Source organism: Gavia stellata, chromosome 13 (assembly GCF_030936135.1).
Source record: "Gavia stellata isolate bGavSte3 chromosome 13, bGavSte3.hap2, whole genome shotgun sequence".
Lineage (NCBI taxonomy): Eukaryota > Metazoa > Chordata > Aves > Gaviiformes > Gaviidae > Gavia > Gavia stellata.
The window spans coordinates 1,617,762-1,641,515 of NC_082606.1; the positions used below are offsets into that span (position 1 = coordinate 1,617,762).

General features: G+C 56.5%; 3 protein-coding genes across 4 annotated transcripts; 2 read left to right on the forward strand and 1 right to left on the reverse strand.

Annotated features, from left to right (window-relative positions):
* Positions 1-4,399: 4,399 nt before the first annotated feature.
* Positions 4,400-10,764, reverse strand: PATL2 (PAT1 homolog 2). Of its 2 annotated transcripts, XM_059824089.1 has the most exons (19): positions 10,741-10,764; positions 10,046-10,148; positions 9,534-9,856; positions 9,321-9,389; positions 9,141-9,206; positions 8,598-8,765; positions 8,397-8,483; positions 7,735-7,889; positions 7,517-7,600; positions 7,289-7,427; positions 7,043-7,163; positions 6,863-6,960; positions 6,454-6,498; positions 6,167-6,315; positions 5,761-5,920; positions 5,262-5,402; positions 5,074-5,171; positions 4,847-4,996; positions 4,400-4,439 (listed from the first exon to the last, which is right to left on the reverse strand). In XM_059824089.1, exons 1-19 carry the CDS (start codon positions 10,762-10,764, stop codon positions 4,400-4,402), a joined length of 2,220 nt encoding a protein of 739 aa, XP_059680072.1. The 2 variants fall into 2 exon arrangements, with proteins under 2 accessions (XP_059680072.1, XP_059680071.1); XM_059824088.1 differs by having other exon boundaries at positions 8,397-8,765.
* A 2,364-nt stretch (positions 10,765-13,128) lies between these two features.
* B2M (beta-2-microglobulin) lies at positions 13,129-16,421 on the forward strand. Its single transcript, XM_059823935.1, has 4 exons — positions 13,129-13,222; positions 13,490-13,768; positions 14,316-14,350; positions 16,130-16,421. Exons 1-3 carry the CDS (start codon positions 13,156-13,158, stop codon positions 14,327-14,329), a joined length of 360 nt encoding a protein of 119 aa, XP_059679918.1. The 5' UTR covers positions 13,129-13,155; the 3' UTR covers positions 14,330-14,350; positions 16,130-16,421.
* Positions 16,422-20,262: 3,841 nt separating this feature from the next.
* TERB2 (telomere repeat binding bouquet formation protein 2) lies at positions 20,263-23,629 on the forward strand. Its single transcript, XM_059824178.1, has 7 exons — positions 20,263-20,326; positions 20,944-21,025; positions 21,917-22,062; positions 22,397-22,458; positions 22,977-23,065; positions 23,168-23,259; positions 23,484-23,629. The coding sequence occupies exons 1-7, from the start codon at positions 20,263-20,265 to the stop codon at positions 23,627-23,629; spliced, it is 681 nt and encodes a 226-aa protein (XP_059680161.1).
* Positions 23,630-23,754: the final 125 nt, after the last annotated feature.

The window sequence follows — 23,754 nt, forward strand, 5'->3', positions numbered from 1 at the left end:
CCTTAACCCGCCGGGGCGGGGCCGGAGGGGCGGGCGGCCTTCGGATTGGGCGGTGCCTCCGCCCGCCCCGCCCTCCCCCACCAGGGGGAGCCAATGAGCGCAGACGTTGTCGTCCTCTGGCAGGCGTCGCTCCGTCTCCATGGGAACCGCCACGAGCCTGGCGGGGGGCTGGGGGGGGCCTGCCGGGATGTACCATTGCGCTGGCGGAAGGGGCGCGTACCCCCCCCCCCCCCCACGGGGCCAGTGGGCGAGCCCAGGCCTGAGGGGACGGAGGGCGGTGGGACGGGGGCCTCCGCGTCGGGAGGGCGGCGAGGGCGGGTGTCCCCCATGGGCTGTCACCCTGCGTCCCCTCAGCGCCCCGGCCGGGACGGCCGTGGTCCCCTCAACGCCCCAACCGAGATGGCCATGGTCCCCTCAATGAGCCAACCAACCATGGTCCCCTCAACACCACAACCAAGGTGGCCGTGGTCCCCTCAACACCTCAACCGAGATGGTCATGGTCTCATCAACGCCCCAACCAAGATGGCCATGGTCCCCTCAATGATCCAAACAGCCATGGTCCCATCAACGCCCCAACCGAGACAGTCATGGTCCCATCAACGCCCCAACCAAGATGGCCGTGGTCCCCTCAACACCCCAACCAAGATGGCCATGGTCCCCTCAATGAGCCAACCAACCATGGTCCCCTCAACACCACAACCGAGATGGCCATGGTCCTCCCAACACCCCAACCGAGACAGTCGTGGTCCCATCAACGCCCCAACCAAGATGGCCACGGTCACCTCAACAACCCAACCGAGACAGTCATGGTCCCCTCAACACCCCAACCAAGATGGCCATGGTCCTCTCAATGATCCAACCAGCCGTGGTCCCCTCAACGCCCCAACCGAGACAGTCATGGTACCATCAACACCCCAAGCAAGATGGCCGTGGTCCCCTCAACACCCCAACCGAGATGGCCATGGTCCCCTCAATGATCCAACCAGCCATGGTCCCATCAACGCCCCAACCAAGATGGCTGTGGTCCTCTCAACACCCCAACCGAGATGGCCATGCTCCTCTCAATGATCCAACCAGCCATGGTCCCCTCAACACCACAACCGAGACAGTCGTGGTCCCATCAACGCCCCAACCAAGATGGCCGTGGTCCCATCAACACCCCAACTGAGATGGCCACGGTCCTCTCAATGATCCAACCAGCTATGGTCCCATCAATGCCCCAACCGAGACAGTCATGGTCCCATCAATGCCCCAACCAAGATGGCCACAGTCATCTCAACAACCCAACCAAGATGGTCATGGTCCTCTCAATGATCCAACCAGCCATGGTCCCCTCAACACCACAACGGAGACGGTCGTGGTCCCCTCAATGCACCAACCAAGATGGTCACCTCAGCACCCCAACCAAGATGGTCATGGTCCCATCAATGCCCCAACCAAGATGGCCATGGTCCGCTCCACTGAGGGGACCCACCTGAGACCCAATGTCCCAACTGAGATGGCCGCCAACTCCTCGATGCCCTGACCCAGACACCATGGTACCTTTGATGTCCCAACCAAGATGGCCACAAGTCCTCTCCATGCCCCAGCCACCCTCCCTGGGATACCTGAACTCTGAGGCAGCCATGGTCCCCCTCAGTGCCCTGACCAAGATGGCCACTGTCCCCTCAACACCTCAACCAGGACAGCCACCATCCCCTCCACACCCTGACCGGGATGCCACCTGTTCAGCTTGAGGGTTTTCGGGAGAAGCCCAAGAGGCAATGCTGCCACAAACCACCTTGATCCCTCCTTCTCCCTACCTTTGATTCCTCCCCTAAACATCCAGTAATAAGTCTTGTGCAAGCCCAAAATACTCTTCCCTGCATCCCAGGATGAGTCCCATACACTGAAGACAGCCCAGGATGAGTGCCATACCCCCAAGACGTCGCAGGATGAGCCCCATACTCTAGAGACATCCCAGGATGAGCCCCATATCCCTGAGACAGTGACCGCCCTTGGTCCAATCACTCACTCGCGGTGATGGGTCACCACCACCCCATGGGGCAGGTGGTTCTTTCAGGACAATGCCAGGAGGAGCCGGGCAGGGCAGTAGGTAAAGCAGAGCCACGTGAGACACCCTGGACTTTGATCAGGTTTGGGTTAAAGAAGATACCTATGCAGATAAACCAGATGGGATCCCTGACTTGCCGCACACCCCGCAGCTGAATTAATTCACCAGGTGGTGCCCCAGGGAGAGGGTCTCTTTCTCCAGGTGGGAAGCACCGAGGGGAGCTGCTGGGTGCTGCAGGTCCCATGGTTATGGGAGAGTAACCAAAAGAGACGGATTTTCCTTCTTTTGTCTCAGCTGTTTCCTGCAACGAAACAGCAAAGTCCAATAGAGACCTCCAACCCTTCTACGTTGGAGCGTTTGGTTTCGTACGTGATTGCAACCGTGTTGCACTTTCTTCCTTCATCCACGCTGGCTCTCAGGCGAGAAGCACTCGCACTAGGTCTACACTCTGCTCCGTTGCAAACTGAAAACATAACACAGCTTATCCTTATCTTGAAGGACTCGCTGGTGTCCTCCTCTCTCCTCACAAATCAGCGAGCAGCTGGTAGTTCCCTTCTCTCTGAAATTCTCTCTAGGGTTTGTAGTGGCAAGGTCCATCCTTTTGCTTGCAGGTGCATCAGCATGCAGGTATCCTCCCAGATTGCCTCAGCGGGTTTGAAACTATGGGTTTCACCCTGACGACAACCCGCCAGCGTCACTCTTTCGAAGTAAACAGTGGACGGCTAGAGATGCGTAGGGATGAACATAGCTGTCCCAAAGAAGAACTTTCCAGCAATGAAGTGTGAGGAACAAGTGGAGAAGGCTCTGAACCTGCTTTTGGCAAACCTGATTTTGAGGGCAGAGAAAATGCTGAGGCTGTAGGACACCAAGATGAGCAGAAGAGGCGTCAGGATGACAAAAGCAGCTACCAGAATGATCTGGAGCTCCTTCCAGCTGGACCTCGCACCCTTTTAGATGATTGACAGCCTACACCACACCTCTAGCATGAAGGTCAGGAGTCCCCCCTAGGTCCTGCATCACATCGGCGGCATCTCTTGTCTCTGTACAGCTGTATTCAGGCACCTCAGTTGTTCCTCTGAAGCATGTTTCAGAAGCTGTGAGCTGCCTTGGTAAGCAGTGGAGCTAAATCCCACCCAGTTGCTCAGCCTTGTCCATCACATCCTTATTTTCCATGAATTCTCGTTGTGCATTAGTTTGGAGGATGTCAGTTTAAAGGGATAGTTTCATCTGCTCTCATCTACATGAAGTTGGAGCTTGGGCACATGATAGCTACCAGTCTGAGGATGAGACAACTTTCTGGTGCAAACCTCTTTTGAATATAAACACCAGGCTTTGGGTATCAAGTTTAGACCTCTGGATGGACGTAGGTGGACTAGGCTCAGATGTCCCATAGGATTAGGGGAAATATAGCCAGGCAGGAGCCATGAAGATTTCTACAGTGGGACCAGACATCACACCTAGGCACCCCTCAGCCCTAGATGCAGAAGTGAGGGTCAGCTTGTGGTAGTCATGGTCAAAGTGGCTCAAGAACGATGCTTCGGGGAACTTCATGACCAGGCCTGCAAGCCTTTAGACTAGTTAGCCTTTGAGAGCTCAGCAGAGAGAAGAGGTGCTTTATTACCCACCCATGTCTGTTTAAGATCCCCCATATCCTACCCGTGTGCACCCAGATGTGCCTTCCTGCATGCACAGATCTTTTCTTTTCCCTCGGGGCAAACTCTGACCTCAGCTTCCCCACCACATCCTTTTCTTCCAGCCCATTGCTCTCCCTGGAGGCTCAATTCCCCTCTGTCCCCAGGCACATGGGTCCTCTGATCACTTCCACTCCCTTCTGAGCACCTTGCTTTCTCATCCATCCCCTTTTATCCTCTTTCTGGGTCCTCTCTGCACACCTCCCTGCTTCTCCCTCTCCTTTACTGTGCACTCTGATCCCCCACCATCCCCAGCCAGGGGTCCTCCATGCCCCTGGGACGCCTGTGCTTACAGCAGAATCTGCCCACAGGAGCCAGAGGAGCTCGTTAATCACCTTTTTATTTTATTTCAAGTGCTGTACACAAAGTCATTCACCCCCAGGTGCTCCCAGCGCCCCTGTGCAGACCCCGCCTCGACACCCGCTGTGATCCAGTGCTCACTGCTGCTGGGTGCGAGGCCAAAAATAAGTTACCCGCCTCCCCGTGCAGTGCTCCCAGGCACCGGGGCAGGTCGGCACCAGCCCTGCCAGTGCCTGGTTCACCCAGAGTGCCCCGCACCAGGGTAAGTGTTCGCTTTGAAACTCAAAGTCACAGCATCGGGCCCTGCCCGTTTCCAGCACCGCTGGCCCTGGCTCCCATCCCCGGCTCCCAGGGCTCAGCATGGCATGGCAGCTTCCGACGGCAGCGCAGAGCACCTGCAGGGAAAGGACAAGGTTGGAGCATCAGGTTGTCACGCTCATGCTGCCAGCAGCTGCCTGGAACCTGCCTGCCCAACCACCCCAGGATGTCCTAAGAGCTGCTCGCTAAATTGCTGGGGGGATCCTCCCTGTCTTTTCACCCCCCACTTTGATTCATCCCACAGGGACATGCCATTGAGGTGTAGCAAACCTGATGCAAATGCAAAACGCAGAACCAGCCGGCACAGTCCTGGGATTGCTAAAAACAGGAGCAAACCCACAAGGATCAGCTCAGCCCAGCAGAGGTTCGGAGACTTGTGTCCAACGGGGTCCCCAAGGGGACAGAAGCAGTGAGCCCCTGATGCTGTCTGCTGCATCTAAGGGATCCCTGGCAGAAGCAGGGAGCCGTGCCAGGCAGTACTCACTCCATCTTGGCTTCCAAGTGGTGGACAGTCTGCTTGTCCAGGTAGCGGCAGAAGAGCGAGAGAAGGTTGCTGGGCAAGAAGAGAGGCTCCACCAGTGAGGCCTTGGGCACTTGCGACAGCTCCCGGGCGACTAGGAACACCGTGTCTGTCCTGGGAGCATCAACGCAGGGGGTTGAGTGTCCCACTGGCCGGTAAACCCCAACCCTGTTGTTTGCACAGCCCCTCACCACGTCTCGAAGTCGCCACTGCGCGGCTCCAGCGGCACGTCAGAAGACAGCAACCTCTCGCCGTGGCTCAGCAGGCAGTAGAGCAAGGAGATCCCGAACTGCAGGGAAGCACCAGGAGGAATGTCACGGGCAGCAGCAGTGGCATCCTGGGGACGCTGCACACCTCTGCCCTCCTTGGAGCCACCTACCTGGTTCCTCAAGGCCATGGCGAGGGGAAGCTCAGGGGACTCGGGCAGAGGCCTGGTCATCTCCTGCAGGACCTCGATGAGTTTGCTGAAGGTCATCCCGCCCACCACCTCGTTCAACGGGCTGTAGAGCAGGGGGAGAGACTGGGCAGGGCAGAGGGGAGAGCAGGGATCTGAGACTGACCCATCATGGCCACAGCTCCATCCCTGAGCCCCATCCCAACACCTGGGGGGGACACAAGGGTCAATGCTGCAACCCCCCGGGGCGGGAGGGGGACACACACACTGCCACCACAACTGCTTTAATCCCTCCTGGAGACCTTTCTCCTCTTCCTCAGGAAATAAAAGAGGCTCCTGCCTCATGTCAACCCCACCAGCTGCCTGGCCATGCTAGGACCCAGCAAGACGGGTCCCCCCCATTGCCCAGGGTGCCCCACCCCAGCAAGAGCAACAGGGGAAGGAGGCAGCCTGGGATGCCCCTGCCCTGGCTGGAGGTGCTCGCCTCGTCCAACGCGTCCTTCTTCATGAGGAAGGGCAGGTGGTGAGTGATGGTCAGCAGGATCTTCTCCGCTTGCTCCTGGGTCAGGTGGGGCAGCAGCCGGACCACGAGCTTCTTGCCCTTCTGCACACACAGGAGTTGCAGGAATTCATCCTCTGCCTCCCTGGGGACGAAGGCTCCATTGGCATAGATCCCGAGGGACCTGTAGCATCTCTGTCCATCCAGAAGGACCAGCATCAGCTCAAGTGGAAGATAAGGCTTATGGGCAGGGTCAGCATAGGCCATGGTGACACATGGAGGACAGGATCCAACCCTTGCCGTCACCCAGAGCTGCTCATCTGTGACCATCTGAGCCCAGCAAGGACCAGGACGTGCCACCCGCTCCCCTGTCCCCACAGCACAAACTCACTCTTCGCTGCTGCAAGCCCTGATTTTCAAGGCTTGGTAGATACGGTCCACTTCTTGGCTCTTCTGTTCCTGACAGCAGGGCTGCTGCTCCTCCAGGGCCAAAGACATCTTCCGCTGCATCTCCTCCACTTCCAGCAGCTGCAGGAAGAGCTGGAGAAACAGCACAGGGTAAGGGGGCAGCTGGTTATCCAGGATCCCCGCCCAGGTAGGTGTTCCCTCATAGAACTCCCTGGATGAGAACTGAGCATCCAAACCCTCCCACCCTGCCCCAAGTCGCAGCTTGCTCACCTTCTCGATCCTGTGCAGGGCCCGAAGCCGGTGGCTCCCCGCAGCCTTCAGGAGGGGAGAAAGGAAGGCACAAGAGTTACAGCCAGCACCAGACACCGCCACCAGCAGAGCGCTGGGCTAGCCGCTCCCCTGGGGATCAGAGGCGGCTTCAGGATACAGAGCAATCCCACAGGCAGGTGATGGCCAGCTCCGACTGCCTGGAAGCCCATCCCATCCCTCGACAAGCTGCCATCGCTGAGGCGGCACCCACTCCAACTGCGCACCCTGTCCTGCGGCTCGGGGCAGCACCCATGCTTGGTCGCAGCAACTCTTAAAGCTCCTGCTAAAGCTGCTTCAGGGCCTAGGGAAAGCTCGGAGCAGCATCCCTGGGCATCCGAGGCACCAACCAGCCTGCCTTCCCTTCACCTACCTCCTCCACGAGGGCATGGTGCACAGCATCGATGGCCCGTCGAGGGCTGTAGCAGGTGGACACCGCAACCTGGCCCAGCGAGCCTGCGATGCGCACCACTGGAAGAGAGACGGGACACTGTGAGATCACGTCCCGCAACCCCTCGCCCGGCCCCCCCCACCGCCTGCCCCAGCCTCTCACCGGAGTCGTACGTCTCCACTTTCTGGATGAACGGCGTGACTAGCTTGGGGGGCTCCTGCTTGTTGCGCCCGCCGAGCAGCTCCTCCTCTGCCTGTTTGCGCTCCAGTCGGTGGTAATACGTCTGTAACGACAGGCGTAGCCAGGAGGAGAGGCACCGCGAGCCTGGGCACCCTCTAGCTCCTAAAGACATGAAGCCCCAGCCCCAAGGACCAGGATGAGCCACTGGCACTGCTGTCAGGAGCTCACCTGATAGTAGTAATCATCATCCATGTTCTCACTCTGCAGCTGGATCATCTCCACCTTGACGACCCAGTCCTTCTCCTTGGAGGTCATCAGCCTGGCATAAGGGTCCACTTTAGGAGACCACAACTTCTTGGGGGAGATGCTGGCACAGGAGAAGATTACAGCCTGCTATGACTGCCCAGAGACCCCACCACCCCCCCGCATCTCCCCAGGAACCTGGGACCCCCCTACCTCTGCGCCTGCCCGCCTTGCTGCCGCCGCTGGGTCAAGATTCGCTGGTGCTGGGGGTGCAGCTGGGTCATGTGGCTGGGTGCGCTGCAAGGGAGACCAGACAGGGGCTGGGGACTCAGCAGCCACACTAGAGCTGTCCCCAGAGGGGGGACACACCTCCAGCTGCTTTATGGGTCTCTTCCAGTCCCACCCAGGCACCTCGCTGGCCGCCCTGCTACCTGAGGTTCAGCTGGCCGCTGGCTGACGGACTGAAGAAGAGAGCAGGGTCCAAAGAGGGAGACATGGGACCAAAGTGCATGGCAAGAGGCCGCGGCGGGCTGCTGATATTGGGCGACATGGGCCGGAAAGGGGTCGGAGACGCGTACCCTGTGGTCTGGAGAGGAAGAGAGAAGCATTCAGGTGTCTGAGCCTTCCCCTCTGAGGGTCCCAGAGGGGTCTGCCAGCTCTGTGCTGGGTTCTGGCTCCCATCCTTGCAGGGACCACCCTTCCATGCACAGAGGGGGTATGTGGGGCACCGCAGCAAGGTGATACCCTCCATGATCCTGCCACTAAGGCTGGGCAAGGCAAGGGGACCCAGGTGTCACCAGGGATTGCATGCCCCAGGTCCATCACCAGCATCCCAGTGTGACACCAAGCACAACACCATGCCCAGTGCAGGTCCCACAGGGACATCAGGACAAATAGATTTATGAAGCAATGGCTACACTGGTGGCTCCACTTTCCCCATCAGCAAGATGCCAGAGATGGGTGCTCAGGATTAGAAGGAGCTGCAAAGTCTGCCCCAGATGGCAGAGCTTTGGGGAGGCACTGTCCCCAGCCCCTGCCACTCCAGGGCCACCTCAGAGGGGACATGGCAGTGGCTCGCAGCCTGCTGTGTTACCTGGTTGGAAGCAAAGAGTGGAGAGGGTCTGTGAGCCGGCGTGAAGGGCCGAGTGGAGCATGGGGAGCGAGGCATCAGAGGTGACTGCTGCAGGGCAGGAGATGGGAGGTGTCGCTGGGACAAGCCTGTCCTCAAGGCTGCACCTCTGGGGAGGGGAGGACAGAGGAAGGGGGAATCCAAGAGTCCCCCAAAACCCATTACCTGCCGAAGGAAGCGCTGGGAGAAGGACTTGGGGGATATCAGTCTGAAGTCAGGGCGCTTGAGCCGGGGAGAGCCCCCGTATCCTCTCTGCACCGGGGAGCCGAGAAAGTCGAGGGCCACGTTGGTGGAAGGTGGGGGCCTCTCAAGGACCTGGAGGATGGCTTTATCCTGCAGGGAGGAGGCAGCGGGAGATGGGAACGGGGCCCAGCTGGGATCAGTTTAGCTCCCCCAGCATCAGGCAGCTCACCAAAGCTTTCAGTTGTTGCTCAACTAGAGCATGCACCAGCCAGGCTCCCATCCTGGCTGTATGCAACAGCAGGGGACCCCCAGGAACACCTGGCACAGGGGTCCTGATCCCCCCAAACTCAACAGCTCTGCCTTCAAACCCAGGCTCTGCTTAGGGGGGCACCTCCACCCACATCCTTGGACCTCCAGACCCATGATGAGGCTTTGGAGGTCCCCCAGTCACCCCAAATCATCTGCATGACCCTTGGCCCAGGGAGCCCTCAGCTGCTCCCCGAGGGCCTGGCCAGGGGTACCCACCTCCAGCACATGGTGAGCTGGGATGCTGCCGGGGCAGGAGCCCCACACCGCAGGATCCATTGCCAGCTGGAAAACGGAGAGATGGTCAGCAAGGGGAAGGAGGACAGGAGAAGAGGGGCAGGGGATGCCACAGGGGTGTCTCAGTGCTGTCACCAGACTGGGGGGAGGACACATTTTTACCATGTCCTCTTTGCCGAACTCTGCCCAGCAAGCGCCAATCCTGCTGTCCAGCACTGCCGAGTCCTGGCTCTGCAGACAAAGAAGAGGTTACAGACATGTACTCAGCCCTGGCAGAGCAGGTCTCCTTCCCTCGGGCAGGGACCAAACCACCCCCTGGTGCCCCCGGTGGGGCAGGACCCACAGGTGTGGGTCCCCTCCCCGCTCACACATCACCTCCAGTGTGGGTTTACTCTGCACAACTCTCATCACTGCCGGGTCTCCCAGGTCGTTGGGCTCCTCACAAGGCTCCTGGTCTTCCTCCTGTTCGTCAGCCCCCAGATCCTCCTCCTCTTCCTCCAACTCGGAGCCAACCTGCTCAACCTCCAGCTCCATCCCACCTTCCTCCTGGGGCTCTCCCAGCTCCTCCAGCTGCTCAATCACTCCAGATCCTGGTTCCTCCCTGACCTCGGTCTCCTCTGCCACCACTTCGGCCAGCTCAGGGCTCATCTCCAGAGGCATCAAGGGTTTTGTGGCATCCTCCTCAGTGGAGTCTCGGTCTTGGAGGGGGGAGGAAGGAGACCACGCCAGGGTGGGTAAGAGCCTGGGCAGCGCCCACTGGGGTCCCTGCTCCCAACCCAGCTCCTCATCAGGCAGGAGGATGCCTTCCCAACCCTCCACCTCCATCCTCCTCACCCCATTGGGTGCTGGCTGATTTCCCCAACCCTGGGGCTCCTCCGAGATCTTACCTAACCCAAAAGTCATCTCGTTGTACAGGTCGAGCTCTTGGTCCTCCTCGGCCATCTCCTCCAGCAGAGGCACATCTTCCACCAGCAGGTAGTCCTCGAGGATCTGGAGTTGAAAGCAGCAGGGTCCCCAATAAGGCAGACAGGCAGGGGAAATGGTAACCCTAATCTGCCCCCAAAGTGTGGGGCACCCAACCTCTGCACCCCCCATATCCCACTGGTGGTGCTGGGCAGCCCCCAGGGCTCACAGCTGCTGCACAGCTGGAAAGGGGAGCCTGGGAGCCACCAGCACTGCCAGTGAGGGCTGGACCCACTGGCTCAGCACAGAGTGGGAGCCTGCTGAAGCCTGCCGGGACCAGGCTGCAGCCACCTGGAGGTGACGGTGGCCCCTGCCAGGGCAGGGGATGCCAGCATGGAACAGCACCAGCGTGGCTGGTGCTGAGGGACACCGTTAGGCTTCAGAGTGAACGCTCTGCTACCAGGGCATGAACATCACCCGAGCACAAGGCAGCGAAGGGCACCCCACTAGCACCTCCGGGACGGTGTCTTCTCCGGTACCGACCGCTCCCGGGAGAGCCAGTACCGGGAAGGGCGGCCCCGGGGGCAGCCGGCACCGAGGAGGGGGGGGCGTGACCCGGAGCAGCGGGAAAGGAGACGGCTCCGGGGACGGGCCAGGGCGGAGCAGGGCGGGCACTCACAACCGGCTCGCCGCCCTCCGCCATCCGCCCGCCCGCGTCCCTCTACGGGGCCGGGCTGCCCCCGCCGCCGCCTTTTACGGACCGCCGCCGCCGCTCCGGCGGCACCGCGCCGCCGCGCATGCGCTTGCCGTACAGCATGGCGGCGCCCAGCTGGGCCCCACGCTTGCGCAGTCTCTTCGCCCCGCCCCCTCGACTAGGCCCCGCCCACGCGGGCAGGACAGCCGGTGGTGCGTGGAGCAGGGATGGGGATGGAGCTGAGGTTTAAGGACCCCACCCGCGAAAGGGGGTGTAAAACTGCAAACACCTGCGTGTTTCGGGGCACGGAAAACCCCAGCCCGGCTTTTTCCACTGTTCTCATCGCTTCCTGCCAGCCATGGAGTTTCCAAACCGATACTCCTCTGAGCAGTCATGGAAAACCAGCGGGATGTGATCGGTCCAGCTGGAAGTGTGCCTCGGACATTTACAGCGGTAGATTTGAAAGCACAGGGGAGCAAAGCTAAGGCGAAGATGCTGTAAATCTCTGCATCCCGCGAAGTGCAGCGGGCTGCCCTTGTTCCCCCAAACGTCGGGAGTGCCTCAGTTGTGTCAGACCTCACGCACTCCTTAAAATATTTCTCTCCGCTAATAAAAGTAGAAGCGCCCTAAAATAGTATGATTTGGCTGTTCGAATCAAACCAGCGTGGCTTTTTAGAAACATCACGTGGAAGAAACTCGTGGTTCAGCTTCTCTTTATGGGGAAAGCCTGCCGGGAGTTGCCAGTTATGGTGGAATCATCTCTAGGGATTCCCCTCCCAAAAGGCAGAGCCCGGCTGTCAGCGCAGAGACAGGGTCTGTGTCCTGCAATCAGCTATTTGTGTAATTATTCCTCCTCAAACCAAAAGGATTGCTCACCTGGGTAGAGTTAGGCCTGCCTCAGGGTCAGGCCTCGAGGGTGACCCCCAGGTGCCAAGCTCAGCCGCCTCCACACAGCAGTTAGGGCTTGTTTCTGTGAGAGCCCTGAGATCCCTGATAAGGCTCCAGCAGCAGCTGCGTCCCCTTATCTCCCAGCAAAAACACACCGCAGCAGCTGCGTGGTTGCCGGCGCCGCTCACCGGGCAGCCAACAAACCGAGCAAGAGCTCAGCTCAGAGCTGGTCCCGTGGGGATTGATAATGAGTGTTTGCAGGTTTTTTCTTTGCTCAGTCTCTACTGATTTACCTGCTGCCTTTGGGTGGGGGATGTTCTCCGTGCATGCTTTATTGATTTAAAGGTAGGTCTTTAAATGGGATGTATTAAGATGATAAGTCTTAAAAGAGCTCAGTGTTAGAGGAGCTCCATGACACCACTGTTTTCTTCCTGCTAGTAGTAACTTTCCTTTTCTTTTCTTTTTTTTTTTTTAAAACTTTTTAATCCTTACACAGCTAGATAGAGGACAATATACATCTGCTTCCCAGTCTGAAACAGTGGCTCTAAAGATAAGCAGTACATGACCTGTGGAACCACAACCAGACAAGCTCCTAGATGTATAAAATATCTACATGCTTTTTAATACTGGTTCATTTTCCTTTTTTAACCTTGGTTTTCTTAACGTTGCTATTCAAAGCTGCTGTACTTCTCTAAGCAGTGCCTGTAGTGTTACAGAGCCGCTCGGAGGCGTACCCAGCCTCGCCAAACTACGCTGCTCACAGTTTTTCTGGACAAGGCACCAGAAAACCCGCCTCTTTCACCTCTGGGTTCTTGTGTTTGACGTCGGGGAATCCACGCTGCGCTCAGATGGCAGAGCCAATCCATCCCGCAGCTGCCGGACCGAGACGCTGACGCGCCGGCTTTGAAAGAAAGCGAGCCGAGATTCAGAAAGGAAGGTGGCCGGGCTGTGCCAGCGTTGGCTGTTGGCGTGAAAGCGGCCCTGGCTGCAAAATCCTCCACAAAAGGTGGTTTTTTCCCCCCCTTTTGGTGAGGAGCAGCAGGCAGGTGAGCACCTTGTAGCCACTGCTCTGTGACTTGCTCCCAGCGGGGATTCCTGACCGCAGGTGTCCAGCTCAAGGCGCGGGGGAGCAGCAGCTGGGGCCCAGTACAGCCTCACGCCATTGATGCCTCCATCCGAGGTGAAGGCCAAGGGCGGGAATGGCCCCCCGGCGGGAAAGGCCCCCGGGCGGGGCAGCCCGGGCCTGGGGCACAGCCCCACCTGCCGCCGGGCACCGGGGCTGCTCCGGGCCCGCCAAACCCCGGGCGGTGCCTCAGGCCCGAAGCGAAAGCGAAACCGAAAGCAACTCCGCGGACAAGCTCGTATAACCTCTCAGCTCCCCCTCAGCCTGGAGACTGATGACGCGTAGGCATTTCCGCACGGCGATTGGCCGCGTGCGGCAGGGGCTATAAAAGCGGCGGGCGAGGGAGCGGGCCAGTCTGTGAAGGGAGCGGAGCGGAGCGGTCAGTGACCATGGGGCTGGCGCTGAAGGTGGGGGTCCTGCTGCTGATCGCGCTGGTCGGCCTGGCGAAGGCGGATGGTGAGTGCTTGGGGCGGTGTGAAGGGCCCTGCTGGGGGTGAGGGGGGCGGGTGGTGCTGTGAGGGTACCGGTTACCGATGGGCGGAGGTGCTGTGAGGGGCCCGGTACCGGGGAGCGGGGCGGTGAGGGCCCTGTTACTGTGGTGAGCTGGGGGGGTGGGTGTTGTGAGGGTACTGGTTACCGTGCCCGGATGGGCGGGCAGTGGCTTCTCTGCGGCGGTGCCCACTGCAGCTCTGCTTCTCACTACCCCCTTGCCCCGCTCTCCAGAGGCACCGAAGGTGGAGGTGTACTCCCGCACGCTTGCCAGGCAGGGAGAGGAAAACACCCTCAACTGCTTCGTGAGTGGTTTCCACCCTCCGAAGATCGACATCACCCTCCTCAAGAACGGGGAGCCCATGAGCGATGTGAAGTACGCGGACATGTCCTTCAACGACAAGTGGTATTTCCAGCGCCTGGTGTATGCGCCGTTCACCCCCCAGAAGGGTGACGTCTACGTTTGCAGGGTGGCCCATTCTGCCTTCAGAGAGCCGCAGTCGTTCCGATGGGGTATTGTGTGCTTTCCTCTTCAAGCTTTGTTGCTGTTTGCGTGCAGAAGCCAGAGCTCTTTAATTTATAGCCTGCCAGTGTCTCTGTTTCCCTTCTCGGGAAACACGGTGCTATAATGGGGTGGATTTTGAAGGTTGTGTGCTATAGATGGAAAATTAACTTTGTTTCAGCTGGGCTGCTGAAAAGGCTGTGTATACGTACCCGTGAAAGAGTTAGTAGCAGCCAGGGAAGACTTGCCTTGGTATTATCTGTAGGTATTTGGTTATACTGTGTCTGATGACTCTTAGTGGAGCTCTGTGATCTCCTTCTGGGTGAACTTGCCTAGAAAGAGATGGGTCGTGCAGCAATTTTTGGCTTTATATTTGGTGAATATAAAGAAGGATATAGCAGTGGGGACCGATCGCGGTGACCCAGCCTGCTGCAGCAAGCAGACAGCCAAGCAAGGGTAGCTGTCTGGTCACTGCACTGGGGCTGTTTCCAGCAGGGGTGGGCTTGTGGTGTTGGTTGTTTGCCCCAAAGCCTAACCCTCTCCCCTTCTTTCTTGCAGATGCAGACTTCTAAGTTGTGTCTGGGATAATCATGGTGAGTTAAGCTGATGCTCCATGCTGTGCTGATACGGGGAACGTGGCGTGCTTTCTGTAGGGGAAAGTCTGTAGCTTGCAGAGTTGAGGAACAAAAGCAACCACCAAACACCCACCCCACCCCCCACCACCCCCCATATCTATAGTGTTGCTGCTGATTGGGAGTGGGGCTGTTCCCACACCCTTTTCGCCACCCACTATTTTGGCCACTTCTCAGCCTCGCCTTGCCTACAAGAGTCTGCTTGGCTCAAAAGGAGCCCCTTGGAGCAAAACTTCCCTGTGTGTCTTTGGCGTGTCTGGCAGATACTGTTCAGCATCGTCACAGGTCCTCTAGTGCTTCTCCAGACCCTGCGGTGCTATCTCCTGTCTGGTGAGGAGGAAGTTGCCATACCTGGAAATCCCCGTGGCCTGGGGGGAGGCAGGCTGGTTAACCCTGCGGCGTGTCAGCTAGGTAATGCGGGATTTATGAGGCACAGACCAGTGCCTTGCTGCCATGCCAGAAGCAGTCTTGGTCCAGCAGTGTATCACAGTCTGAGTGCTCCAGGTTCTTCAAACTATCTGGGCATAACTGATCTGGATTTAGCAATCAGGTAAATACTAGTTTAACCCTTGATGGGGAAAAGAAGAAACTAAAGATATGCGGCATAGTTGCAATGCTGGTTGAAATGCCTTAGTTACGTACCTGGTACAGGCTGGATAACTAATAACTGCACCCAGGACAAGCCTTGGCAAGACCTCACTTGAAATGCTCTCCACATTGGATCAGAAAAATGTTATTGATGGCTTTTAGACAGACAGAATGATGAGTCAAATGAACTTTGTAAATCAGAAAAACCTCTCTTGGGCATTTCTTATTGGGAAGACGTAGATGGATCCGAGTCCTTTGTCGCTGTCTAATGGTGCTCTCCTTCTAAAGTTCTCCAGCCCTTCCTTGCTGTAGAGCAGCAAAGGCTAGGAGGGATGTTAGTTTTCTGGGGACAAGAGGAAACGGAGGTCAGTTTTCCATCTTTCTAGTGGGGGACAACAGAAGATACGCTCTTAACTTGCAGCAGAAAAGCTGAGGTGTGATGCTGGGGAAAGGCTCAAGAGATCTCCCAGAGCCAAAAATGGTTGGATTGGAAGGATAATTAGAAGGGATGCCCTAAGTGCTTAAGTGTTTGCTTCTAACTGCCGCTTGAGACGGGATGCTGAGGTAAATGGACACATCATTTGATACTGTGCAGACGCTTCTAGGTGACAGAGCTCTGAAAAATTACATACAGCCACTCTTCTGGTTTGTCACTCTCTTTCGGGCAGTGGGGATGGAAACCTGGCTCCAGGGCAGGGCCTGGGTGCGCTGTGCCCACTCGGCGGGGTGGTGAGGAGCAGCTGTGGTGGAATGTCAGCGTGAAGGTCACCGATGGTGAGGGAAACCAAGCTGGATTGGAGGTGGGACATTGGTGACTTCGCTAGAGTCTGGGACAAGGATTTACTGAGCTGGGGCGGAGGAGTTGGGAGCAGGATAAAGGGAAAATATCTGTGCAGCTGGTGCTTGGGGTGGAGAGCAAGGATCGTCTTGGCTGAGGATTGCTCGTCAAGTTCTGAAACCCCACCGAGGAAGGGACGGAAAAGCAGTTTCTGCAGGATTTTTATCTAAATATAATTGGAGGGTTGGTCTGTCTGCCTGCAGCTGGGACTCTGCAGTCAGAGTTCCCTTGAGGAAAATGCTTCTTTTCCTAAAATAATTACAGTTGAAGGTGTGAACAGAGTGACTGATGTCAATCTCCTTTTCCCCACGCAGGTCTGAAGAATTCAGCCTTGCAGATCAAAATCTTGAGCTTCTGTATTTTCTTCACATCTCACTTGATGACTGCTCTTCATCATACCCACTTTATTAAGGAATTCTGCAATGAAGCTTATTGTTAAAATACTGGTCACCGAAAGCAGTATGCAAACTAGGCTTTTTTGATCACATAGCTATAAATGTCCACATTACTGATTAAAAAACAATTGTAGCTCTTCAGTGTTTAGAATTGTACAGGATTTTTATTTAAATAAAATCAGAAGACTCCACTGGAGTCCTTTAAAATGTTTCTTCAGAGTCCTATGACAACCTGAGCTGATTTCTTGGGCTCTGATGGCCACTGGGTTGTGGGTGGATCTGGAGGGTGGTGGCACTGTACTCAGGTGCACTTTTTTATCCTGCTGAGAAGGTGCAGGAATGCTTTTCTGTCAAAAAAAAAAGAATTAAAGGTTTATGTGGGATCTGCCTGGCCACAGGCTCCTGAGTCGCTCTGAAGAGATGGCACAAGGTTAAAAAAAAAAAAAAGGGACAAAGTGACCATGGGGACTCTGGGTCTGATCTTAAACCTGGCCGAGAGGAAAAGGAGCCATGGGCAGGATGTGGTGCCTGCTTAAAGGGGGAGAATGCCAGCTGATGCTTCTCGGGAGTGCATGGTATAAAGCTGGGCTGAGGGGAAGCAGACGTACATGTCTGCAACTTTCATTTCTTGTTTTCTCTTCTGCAAGTGGCTGACTCAACAGAAAAGCCCTGCTGGGGGCCAGTCGTATGCTGTACCTCAGGGGTTTGATGGTGCTACACTAAAATGGCGCTACTTGGTAGAGTCTGGCAGCCTTTTATGAAGAAGTCAGTACAATCATTTGGTGACTGTTGGATCAAAGAGGATCTCATTAGTGCAGATCTCATAGATGTGAACAAGGAGTCCTGGCAACCCAGTGCATCTGATCTATTGCACGTCTCTTCTTCGGTGTATTAAGATTTGCTGTGACTGGTGCCACAGAACACCTACTCAAGATTTTGAGGCATCTTGGCCTGTTTCATAGCTTTTTTCCATTAAAACCACATTTTCTGTGATGCACAAGAATAATACCTGTCCTGTGCAAACCCCTGGCACTGCTTGACAAGATAGTTACCTTGAAGACAAAGTCTTTGCTACAAGTGACAGGTTGCTGGGGTGAAGGGTGCAGTTATGGGGACTTTGCACTCACCAGAGGAGCATTCAAACCAGGAGAGGTGAGGATGTCATGGCTGGGTCATGCAAAACGCTCGTCACCCAGCTTGTGAGCCAGCGTGGGACAGCAGGACTCACCGGAGCCACCGCACAGCTCGGCCTGCAACGCCAGCCCATGCTCTGGAGAGCAGCCAGGGGCTGCACCAGCCCCAGCAGTGGTCCTTCTGTGGTAAAGGATGATCTGGGAGGGGGGGAAAAGGTTTGGGCTTCTCCTCCAAAGACTCCAGTGGGGCAGCACAGCCTGCTGGGAGAGCCTGAGGTGGCTTGAGTCATGGACCACATCCCTGCTTCCTCCTCTGGATGATGGAGAGCCACCAAAGTGCCTACCACTGCCTCGGCTTCACCTTTACTATCCTCAAGAGCATCAGAGAGTAACAGCCAGGTGGATCACATCACCAGGAAATCCTCATCCTAATTCGGACATGAGTGGAGTTGACTGTGGAAGCTGAAGATGCTGCGGCACAGGCAACGTGAGACAACCCCATCTCCAGAGGAAACTTACATCAACAGCTTCCCGCACCAGGGAAGTCTTTGCCCTGATTACATCTGTGGGCTTTTTGTGGTCTTACTTAGGAAATATTTTCACAGCTTACTCAAAAATCCCCCCTCGGGGGGAGAATGATGCATGCCGATCCCAGAGGCTGGCTAATTTTGATTAACAGCTGAATTTTGGGACCATATCTAGAACAGCCTCCTCTGTTTTATCCTTGGGGTCCAGCTTGGGGGTGGGGGTCCAGAGGTATGTGGGGTGTAGCTGCGTGGCTGCTGCTGGCTTTTCAGCAGAAGTTCCCAGGAGGTGGAGTTGTTGAGGGATATCTGGGCAAGTTTAAAGCACGAAACAAGCCTCATTTGTGCTTTATGAAATACAAGCAATTTTACTGCAAGCAAATGATTTCCCGAATCAACCAAATACAGGTGTTTTTAGGAGAACAACTTCTAGAACAACTTCGGAGAACCTTTTTGAAGACCAGCTTCTTCAACGTCACATCTCTTTGGACTTTTTGAAGCTTCACCAGTTCCTGCCTGGTAGGGAGAAAAGCTGAAGGAATGGGGTGCCAGAGGAGGGGGAAATCTTTCAAGACACATGGCTGAATACAGATGTCCTCTGAGAAAAGTGGAACCAAGCGAAAGAGATGCTACTGCACACCCAATCCTGGCTTTGCTGCCCCAGGTCCAGCCCTGTGGGAATGAGTTTGTGATCGGCTCCCTCTCCAGCAAGCAAACCACAGCAAGCACAGGCGAATATCCGCAGAGTGGTTTTGCCAAAACGTTCATGCGGTGTCTGCGAGAGGAAGAGTGCACAGCCCCAGGCCAGCCCCGGCTGCTTGACACAGGCTGGCCCATTTCAGCTCAACTAAACTGACCTTACCTGTGCCACACAGCACTTACACCACGGCCTAACACCTTGCCTTACCTTACCTTGTCCCCTTTAATTTGACAGTGTTACCAAGCCCTTCATGGAAAGGTGAGTGCAAGCAGAAGTAATTCTTCAGCTTGTGTAAAAACTTCATGAAAAATGAGTAAGAATCAAAGACAAGGGGTTTCTGCATCACTTTTCAGTACTGCTGACACCTAACTTGACCATTTGGGGCATATTCAGCTTTGCTTAAATATATGCACTAGTAAATCTTTCTCCTGGGCCATGCAGAAAATCCCAGCGTGGAGGAGACTAGGTTGAGCCCTCACATGGCTGTGTCTCACCCGTGTGTCCTGCTGGGCTGGACTTGCCCTGTTTCATGATCGTACACTGGCTGGCAGGATGGTTTGTTCCCTCCGCAGCACAAAGCACGTGCCATCTGAAGGGGATGGGGTCTGACAGGCAGCTCCAGGCTCCAATCCAGCAGACAGCATGGGAGGCCGTGAAATCCAGGCGAGGAGACAGTCTTCTTCTTGCTGCCTCCTCTTTTGCCAGAGAACAGGAACGCAGAGCATCCCAGGGGAGCTGATTCCCTGCATGTGACAGAGGGAAGGAGCCAGGACCCATTTGCTTCATCTTTCTGCAGAAGTTGGAAGAGGTTCAGAAGATGGGGCAGGGTGTGGAGAGGACTGAGGCCGTCAGACACTGCTCAGCTCTGCCACTGCCTTCTCCAGGGCAAGTCAGCCATGGACGCCATCTCCTCCATGCCCTCAGCTCATCCTGTCCCCTTTCCAGGGGTGACACGAGTTGGTCAGGGCCGTGGAGGGTTTCCAGGGGAGGTGGAGCATCACCAGTATTGAGCAATCCTGGGGCAGCCCCACTTGTAGCCCAGCTGCGCAGTAGGTCTGGGTCACCTGCAGCCATTTTAGGTCGCTCAGCCAAATGCAGACCGGCACGGAGAGGTGGCAGCGGGGGCTGGGACCGGGACCCCTCATGAGGGGCGGTTTGAAACCCGTGTGGCTTCAGTTGCCGGTGCCTGAACGACTGAGGGGAACACGCAGCCCTGGAAACGGCCGTCGCCTCTCGGGGAACCGCGCCTCTCCTCAGCGCCCGCCGCCCCTCGGGTTCCCGCCGCCGCTCCTCAGGGGCTTCCCCCCCCGCCGCCCCTCAGGGCTCGCCCCTTCCCGCCGCCGCCGCCCCTCAGGGGCTTCCCGCCCCGCCGCCCCTCAGGGCTCGCCCCTTCCCGCCCCGCCGTCCCTGAGGGGCTTCCCGCCCCGCCGCCCCACAGGGTTCGCCTCTTCCCGCCGCCTCCGCCCCTCAGGGGCTTCCCGCCCCTCCGCCCCTCAGGGCTCGCCCCTTACCCGCCCCGCCGCCCCTCAGGGGCTTCCCGCCCCGCCGCCCCTCAGGGCTCGCCCCTTACCCGTCCCGCCGCCCCTCAGGGGCTTCTCGCCCCGCCGCCACTCAGGGCTCGCCCCTTCCCGCCCCGCCGCGCCTCAGGGCTCGCCCCTTCCCGCCCCGCCGCGCCTCAGGGCTCCTCCCGCCGCCATGTTCCGCGGCCGCCGCGCTTGGTTCTCGCAGAGCGTCAGCCCGGGCCCGCGGAAGCTGTGGGGTGAGGGGTCCCGGCGGCGCCTCGGGGACGAGCAGTGGGGCACGGAGCTGACACAGCCCCATGGTGGGGCAGAGCAGTGGGGGCACGGTCGTCTCAGCCAGCAGTGGGGCAGAGCAATGGCAGCTCAGCCCTGTCAGCCCTCGGTGGGGCAGAGCAGTGGGGGCACAGCCTTGTCCCCCCCCTCAGTGGGGGAGCAATGGCAGCATGGCCCTGTCACCCCTCAGTGGGGCAGAGCAGTGGGGGCACAGCCTTGTCACCCCCCTCAGTGGGGGAGCAATGACAGTGTGGCCCTGTCACCCCTCAGTGGGGCAGAGCAGGGCTGAGCCCCCCACAGCAGGGCAGAGCATGGGTTTGGCAGCCCCCCCCCAAGTGCTGGGGCAGGGCATGGTGCCCCCACGCTGAAGAAAAGACCAGAAGGGCCCTCAATGGGGCGGTAGGAGACCCACAGGCATGGGGGGGGCCCATCACAGCTCCCACTTCAGGGCCTGGCCCTGCAGCCCCACAACCAGCCCAGGCAGCTGGCCCCATCCCGGGCCACCCCAAGTCCACCCGGGCGTGTTGGAGTGGGGACATGCCGAGGCATCCACCTTCCTCCTCACCCCCTCTTCCCCCCGCAGCGGCCAGCGGTGGGGTGCTTGCCCACCGGCGGGACGCCGACTACCTCTTCAGCAGCGACGCCGCCCACCCGGACACCCGCAGGTGGGCTGTGTCCCCTGGCTGTCCCCCTCTGTGTCACCCCCATGCCGGCAGCACCCTCCTTGCTTGGGAGACGCCTGCGGCCCCGTTGCACGCTCGTGTTGAACCCTCTCCACGCAATGCCTGTAGAGAGCAAAACATCAATGAAGGCATAGATAATGGTTTTAATGTATTTAATGTAAAGTATTTAATGGATGCCGACATCCTTTAAGAGTCAGGGTGGTGTTTTTAAAGTGCCTCGTGCAGGCCTGCCAGGGTTTTACTGCTTAGTGGGGTCTGAAAACTGACATCCACGCTCAACGGTAACTAGACAAAACAGAAAGCAGCTGCAAAAAACCATCCACATGTTAGGCTAGCTTAACTCCGACGTAAATTAAACTAATTGCACTGGTTTTCTCGCTACCTTTGAATTGATCTACTGGAAAACTCAGGGTTTAAAATAGAGGCAACACCGTTCTCAAGGAACCAGGTGCAAAAAAGCCAGCGTGAGTTAGCTCTGTAAGCAGGTGTGAGGCTAAAAATGGCTGGAAAAGGGCTGAATTGCTATTTTCCTTCTGCTTGCTTAATATAAAAAAAACCCAGAGAGCTCAAGAACATTTGTACAAATACAAGGAAAGCCTATTCAGGGTCTTCCTCCAGCGAGTGAGTATTTCTATATATTCAGTATCAGGTAAATATCTTTATGTGAAAGGGAACTGCAATGTTTTCTCACAATGCTCTGCAGCAGGCTTTGCTAAGCAGCTTCTTTTAACACGATTGTTTAAAACTGGCTTAGATTTTTTGTAATCCTTCAGCCACCCATCAGTTTTAACGACAATATCCCTCTAAACTTTTTGGCTTTTTTTTTTTTTTCCAGGTTTACCTTTGGAAACCAGCTGTCTTTTTCTTTTCCAGAATACACGAGAGCCTCGATTACTTGGAGGACAGAGCTACGGTCTTTCACGCCCGTTACCTCTCTGCGTGGGCAAGCACCGGCGTGGGAGCGAAGCCGTCCGTGGTTCTGGGCCACTTCGTCCTGCCACCCGCCTGCCTGCAAGAAGGTCAGGGATAAAAAAACATCAGGGTTTGGCTCCCCTGAGGGTTCCCCTGTGAGTGGAGCCTTTTGGGGGTGCAAACCAGAACCTCCAGTTACTTCTGCTCTAGGTGGGGGGAATTGCCTTCTGCTGAGAGTGATTCTTCCTCCCCAGGGACAGAGGAACTAATGTTCCATCTTTCATATTGCATTAGCGAGCAGCGCTGTGCAGTGAGCTCCTGCCAGGGCTCCCGACTGCGTTCGCTAGCACCTGCGAGAAGCAGGGGCTTGCACAGGCAGCGACTGCTGCACAGTCTCATTATTTGCTGCTCTCACAGTCATTTATTTTTTATTCATGGCAGAAATCAGAAGGAAAATCGGTAGTTTTATTTGGGAGCAGGCGGATGATTCCCTTGCAGAACAGGTAAAATGATAAATTTATACTACAGGAGGTGTAGCTTAAAAAAAAATATCAGTTGTATCAACTTAAGAGACCCTGGGTTTCATCCCAGACCCTCAACCCAAATACGGGATCAAATGTTCTTGTGCTTGCTCCTCTACATGTGTCCCTCCCAGCGTGACATCCCAGGGACGCAGCACCAGACTGAGCGCAGGACGCACAGGAGGGATTTTCTCCCTCACCCAGACAGACATCCAGTCTCCCCAGCACATCCTTCCGGGGCTGCCCCTGGCCGAGGTCTGAGCTCAGCCCTTTTGTGTGGCATTTTCCTTCCCTGTGTAGCTCCGAGACACTGCCCACTCTCTTCTCAAAGCAACTTCTCGGGACTTTTGAAGCAAAAATGTGATTAGATTTAAAATTTTATTCTAAATTATGCTTGAAATGACAAGTCCTAAAAATACCGCTCTCTCGCACCACGTCTCTAGCGTTCTGCAGGGTACCCAGGGCACAATTTTAACTCAACTCTGTGTTGATACTCACAGCCCAACAAAAATCTGACGGATGAACCGGAGGTGGTGAGAGAAGGCTGTGAGGAAGAAGTGGAGGAGGATGTGCTAGACCTGGCCGAAAGGTATTTTCCTGCCCTCGGCGGTAGGATTTGGACGCATTCCCAAATTTCAAGATATCCCCAACACATAGGTAATAATGCACAGATTTTTTTCCCCCAATATAGCCGCGAAGAAGAAACAGGCTCCAGAGCTCCAGCTCAGGGGGAATTTCCATACCGTGCCCTCCAGGAATATCCGATGAATAACATGGTGACAGGTAATGTTCGGCATCGGTAGATTTTTAAGGAGTGAAAAATACGCCTGAAAACGACTGCGGATGAAGCAGGGACCCCCCCGTGTGCTCCTTGCTTCCTCCTGGTACTTACAGCAGCGGAAACGCTGAGGGTGTGACTGGAATTGCCCCCTTCCCCTCCACGCTTTGCATTTTCCATCGTCCTTAGTCGGAGGAGCTCAGGGTTCCCCCACTCTTTCCTTTCGTAGGCTACGCCTCTGCTCGCAACATGAAGAAATATGTTGGAGAGCTCCGCGATTTCATTCCTGGTACCTCGGGCTACGCGGCGTATTGGATTCAGAAAGAAATTAACATTTACTCTGACGTGAAGACTAAAACAAAGAGAAAATTGTAAGTAACAGGTGGCTGTTCGCATCAAAAACTTCACTGCCAGAGAGCTATCGGTCGTGTTTGGAAATTCAATCCTATAGTTAAGACGCTGGGATGCCTCCTTGCTCGCTCTCTTCTGTGGATCGATGG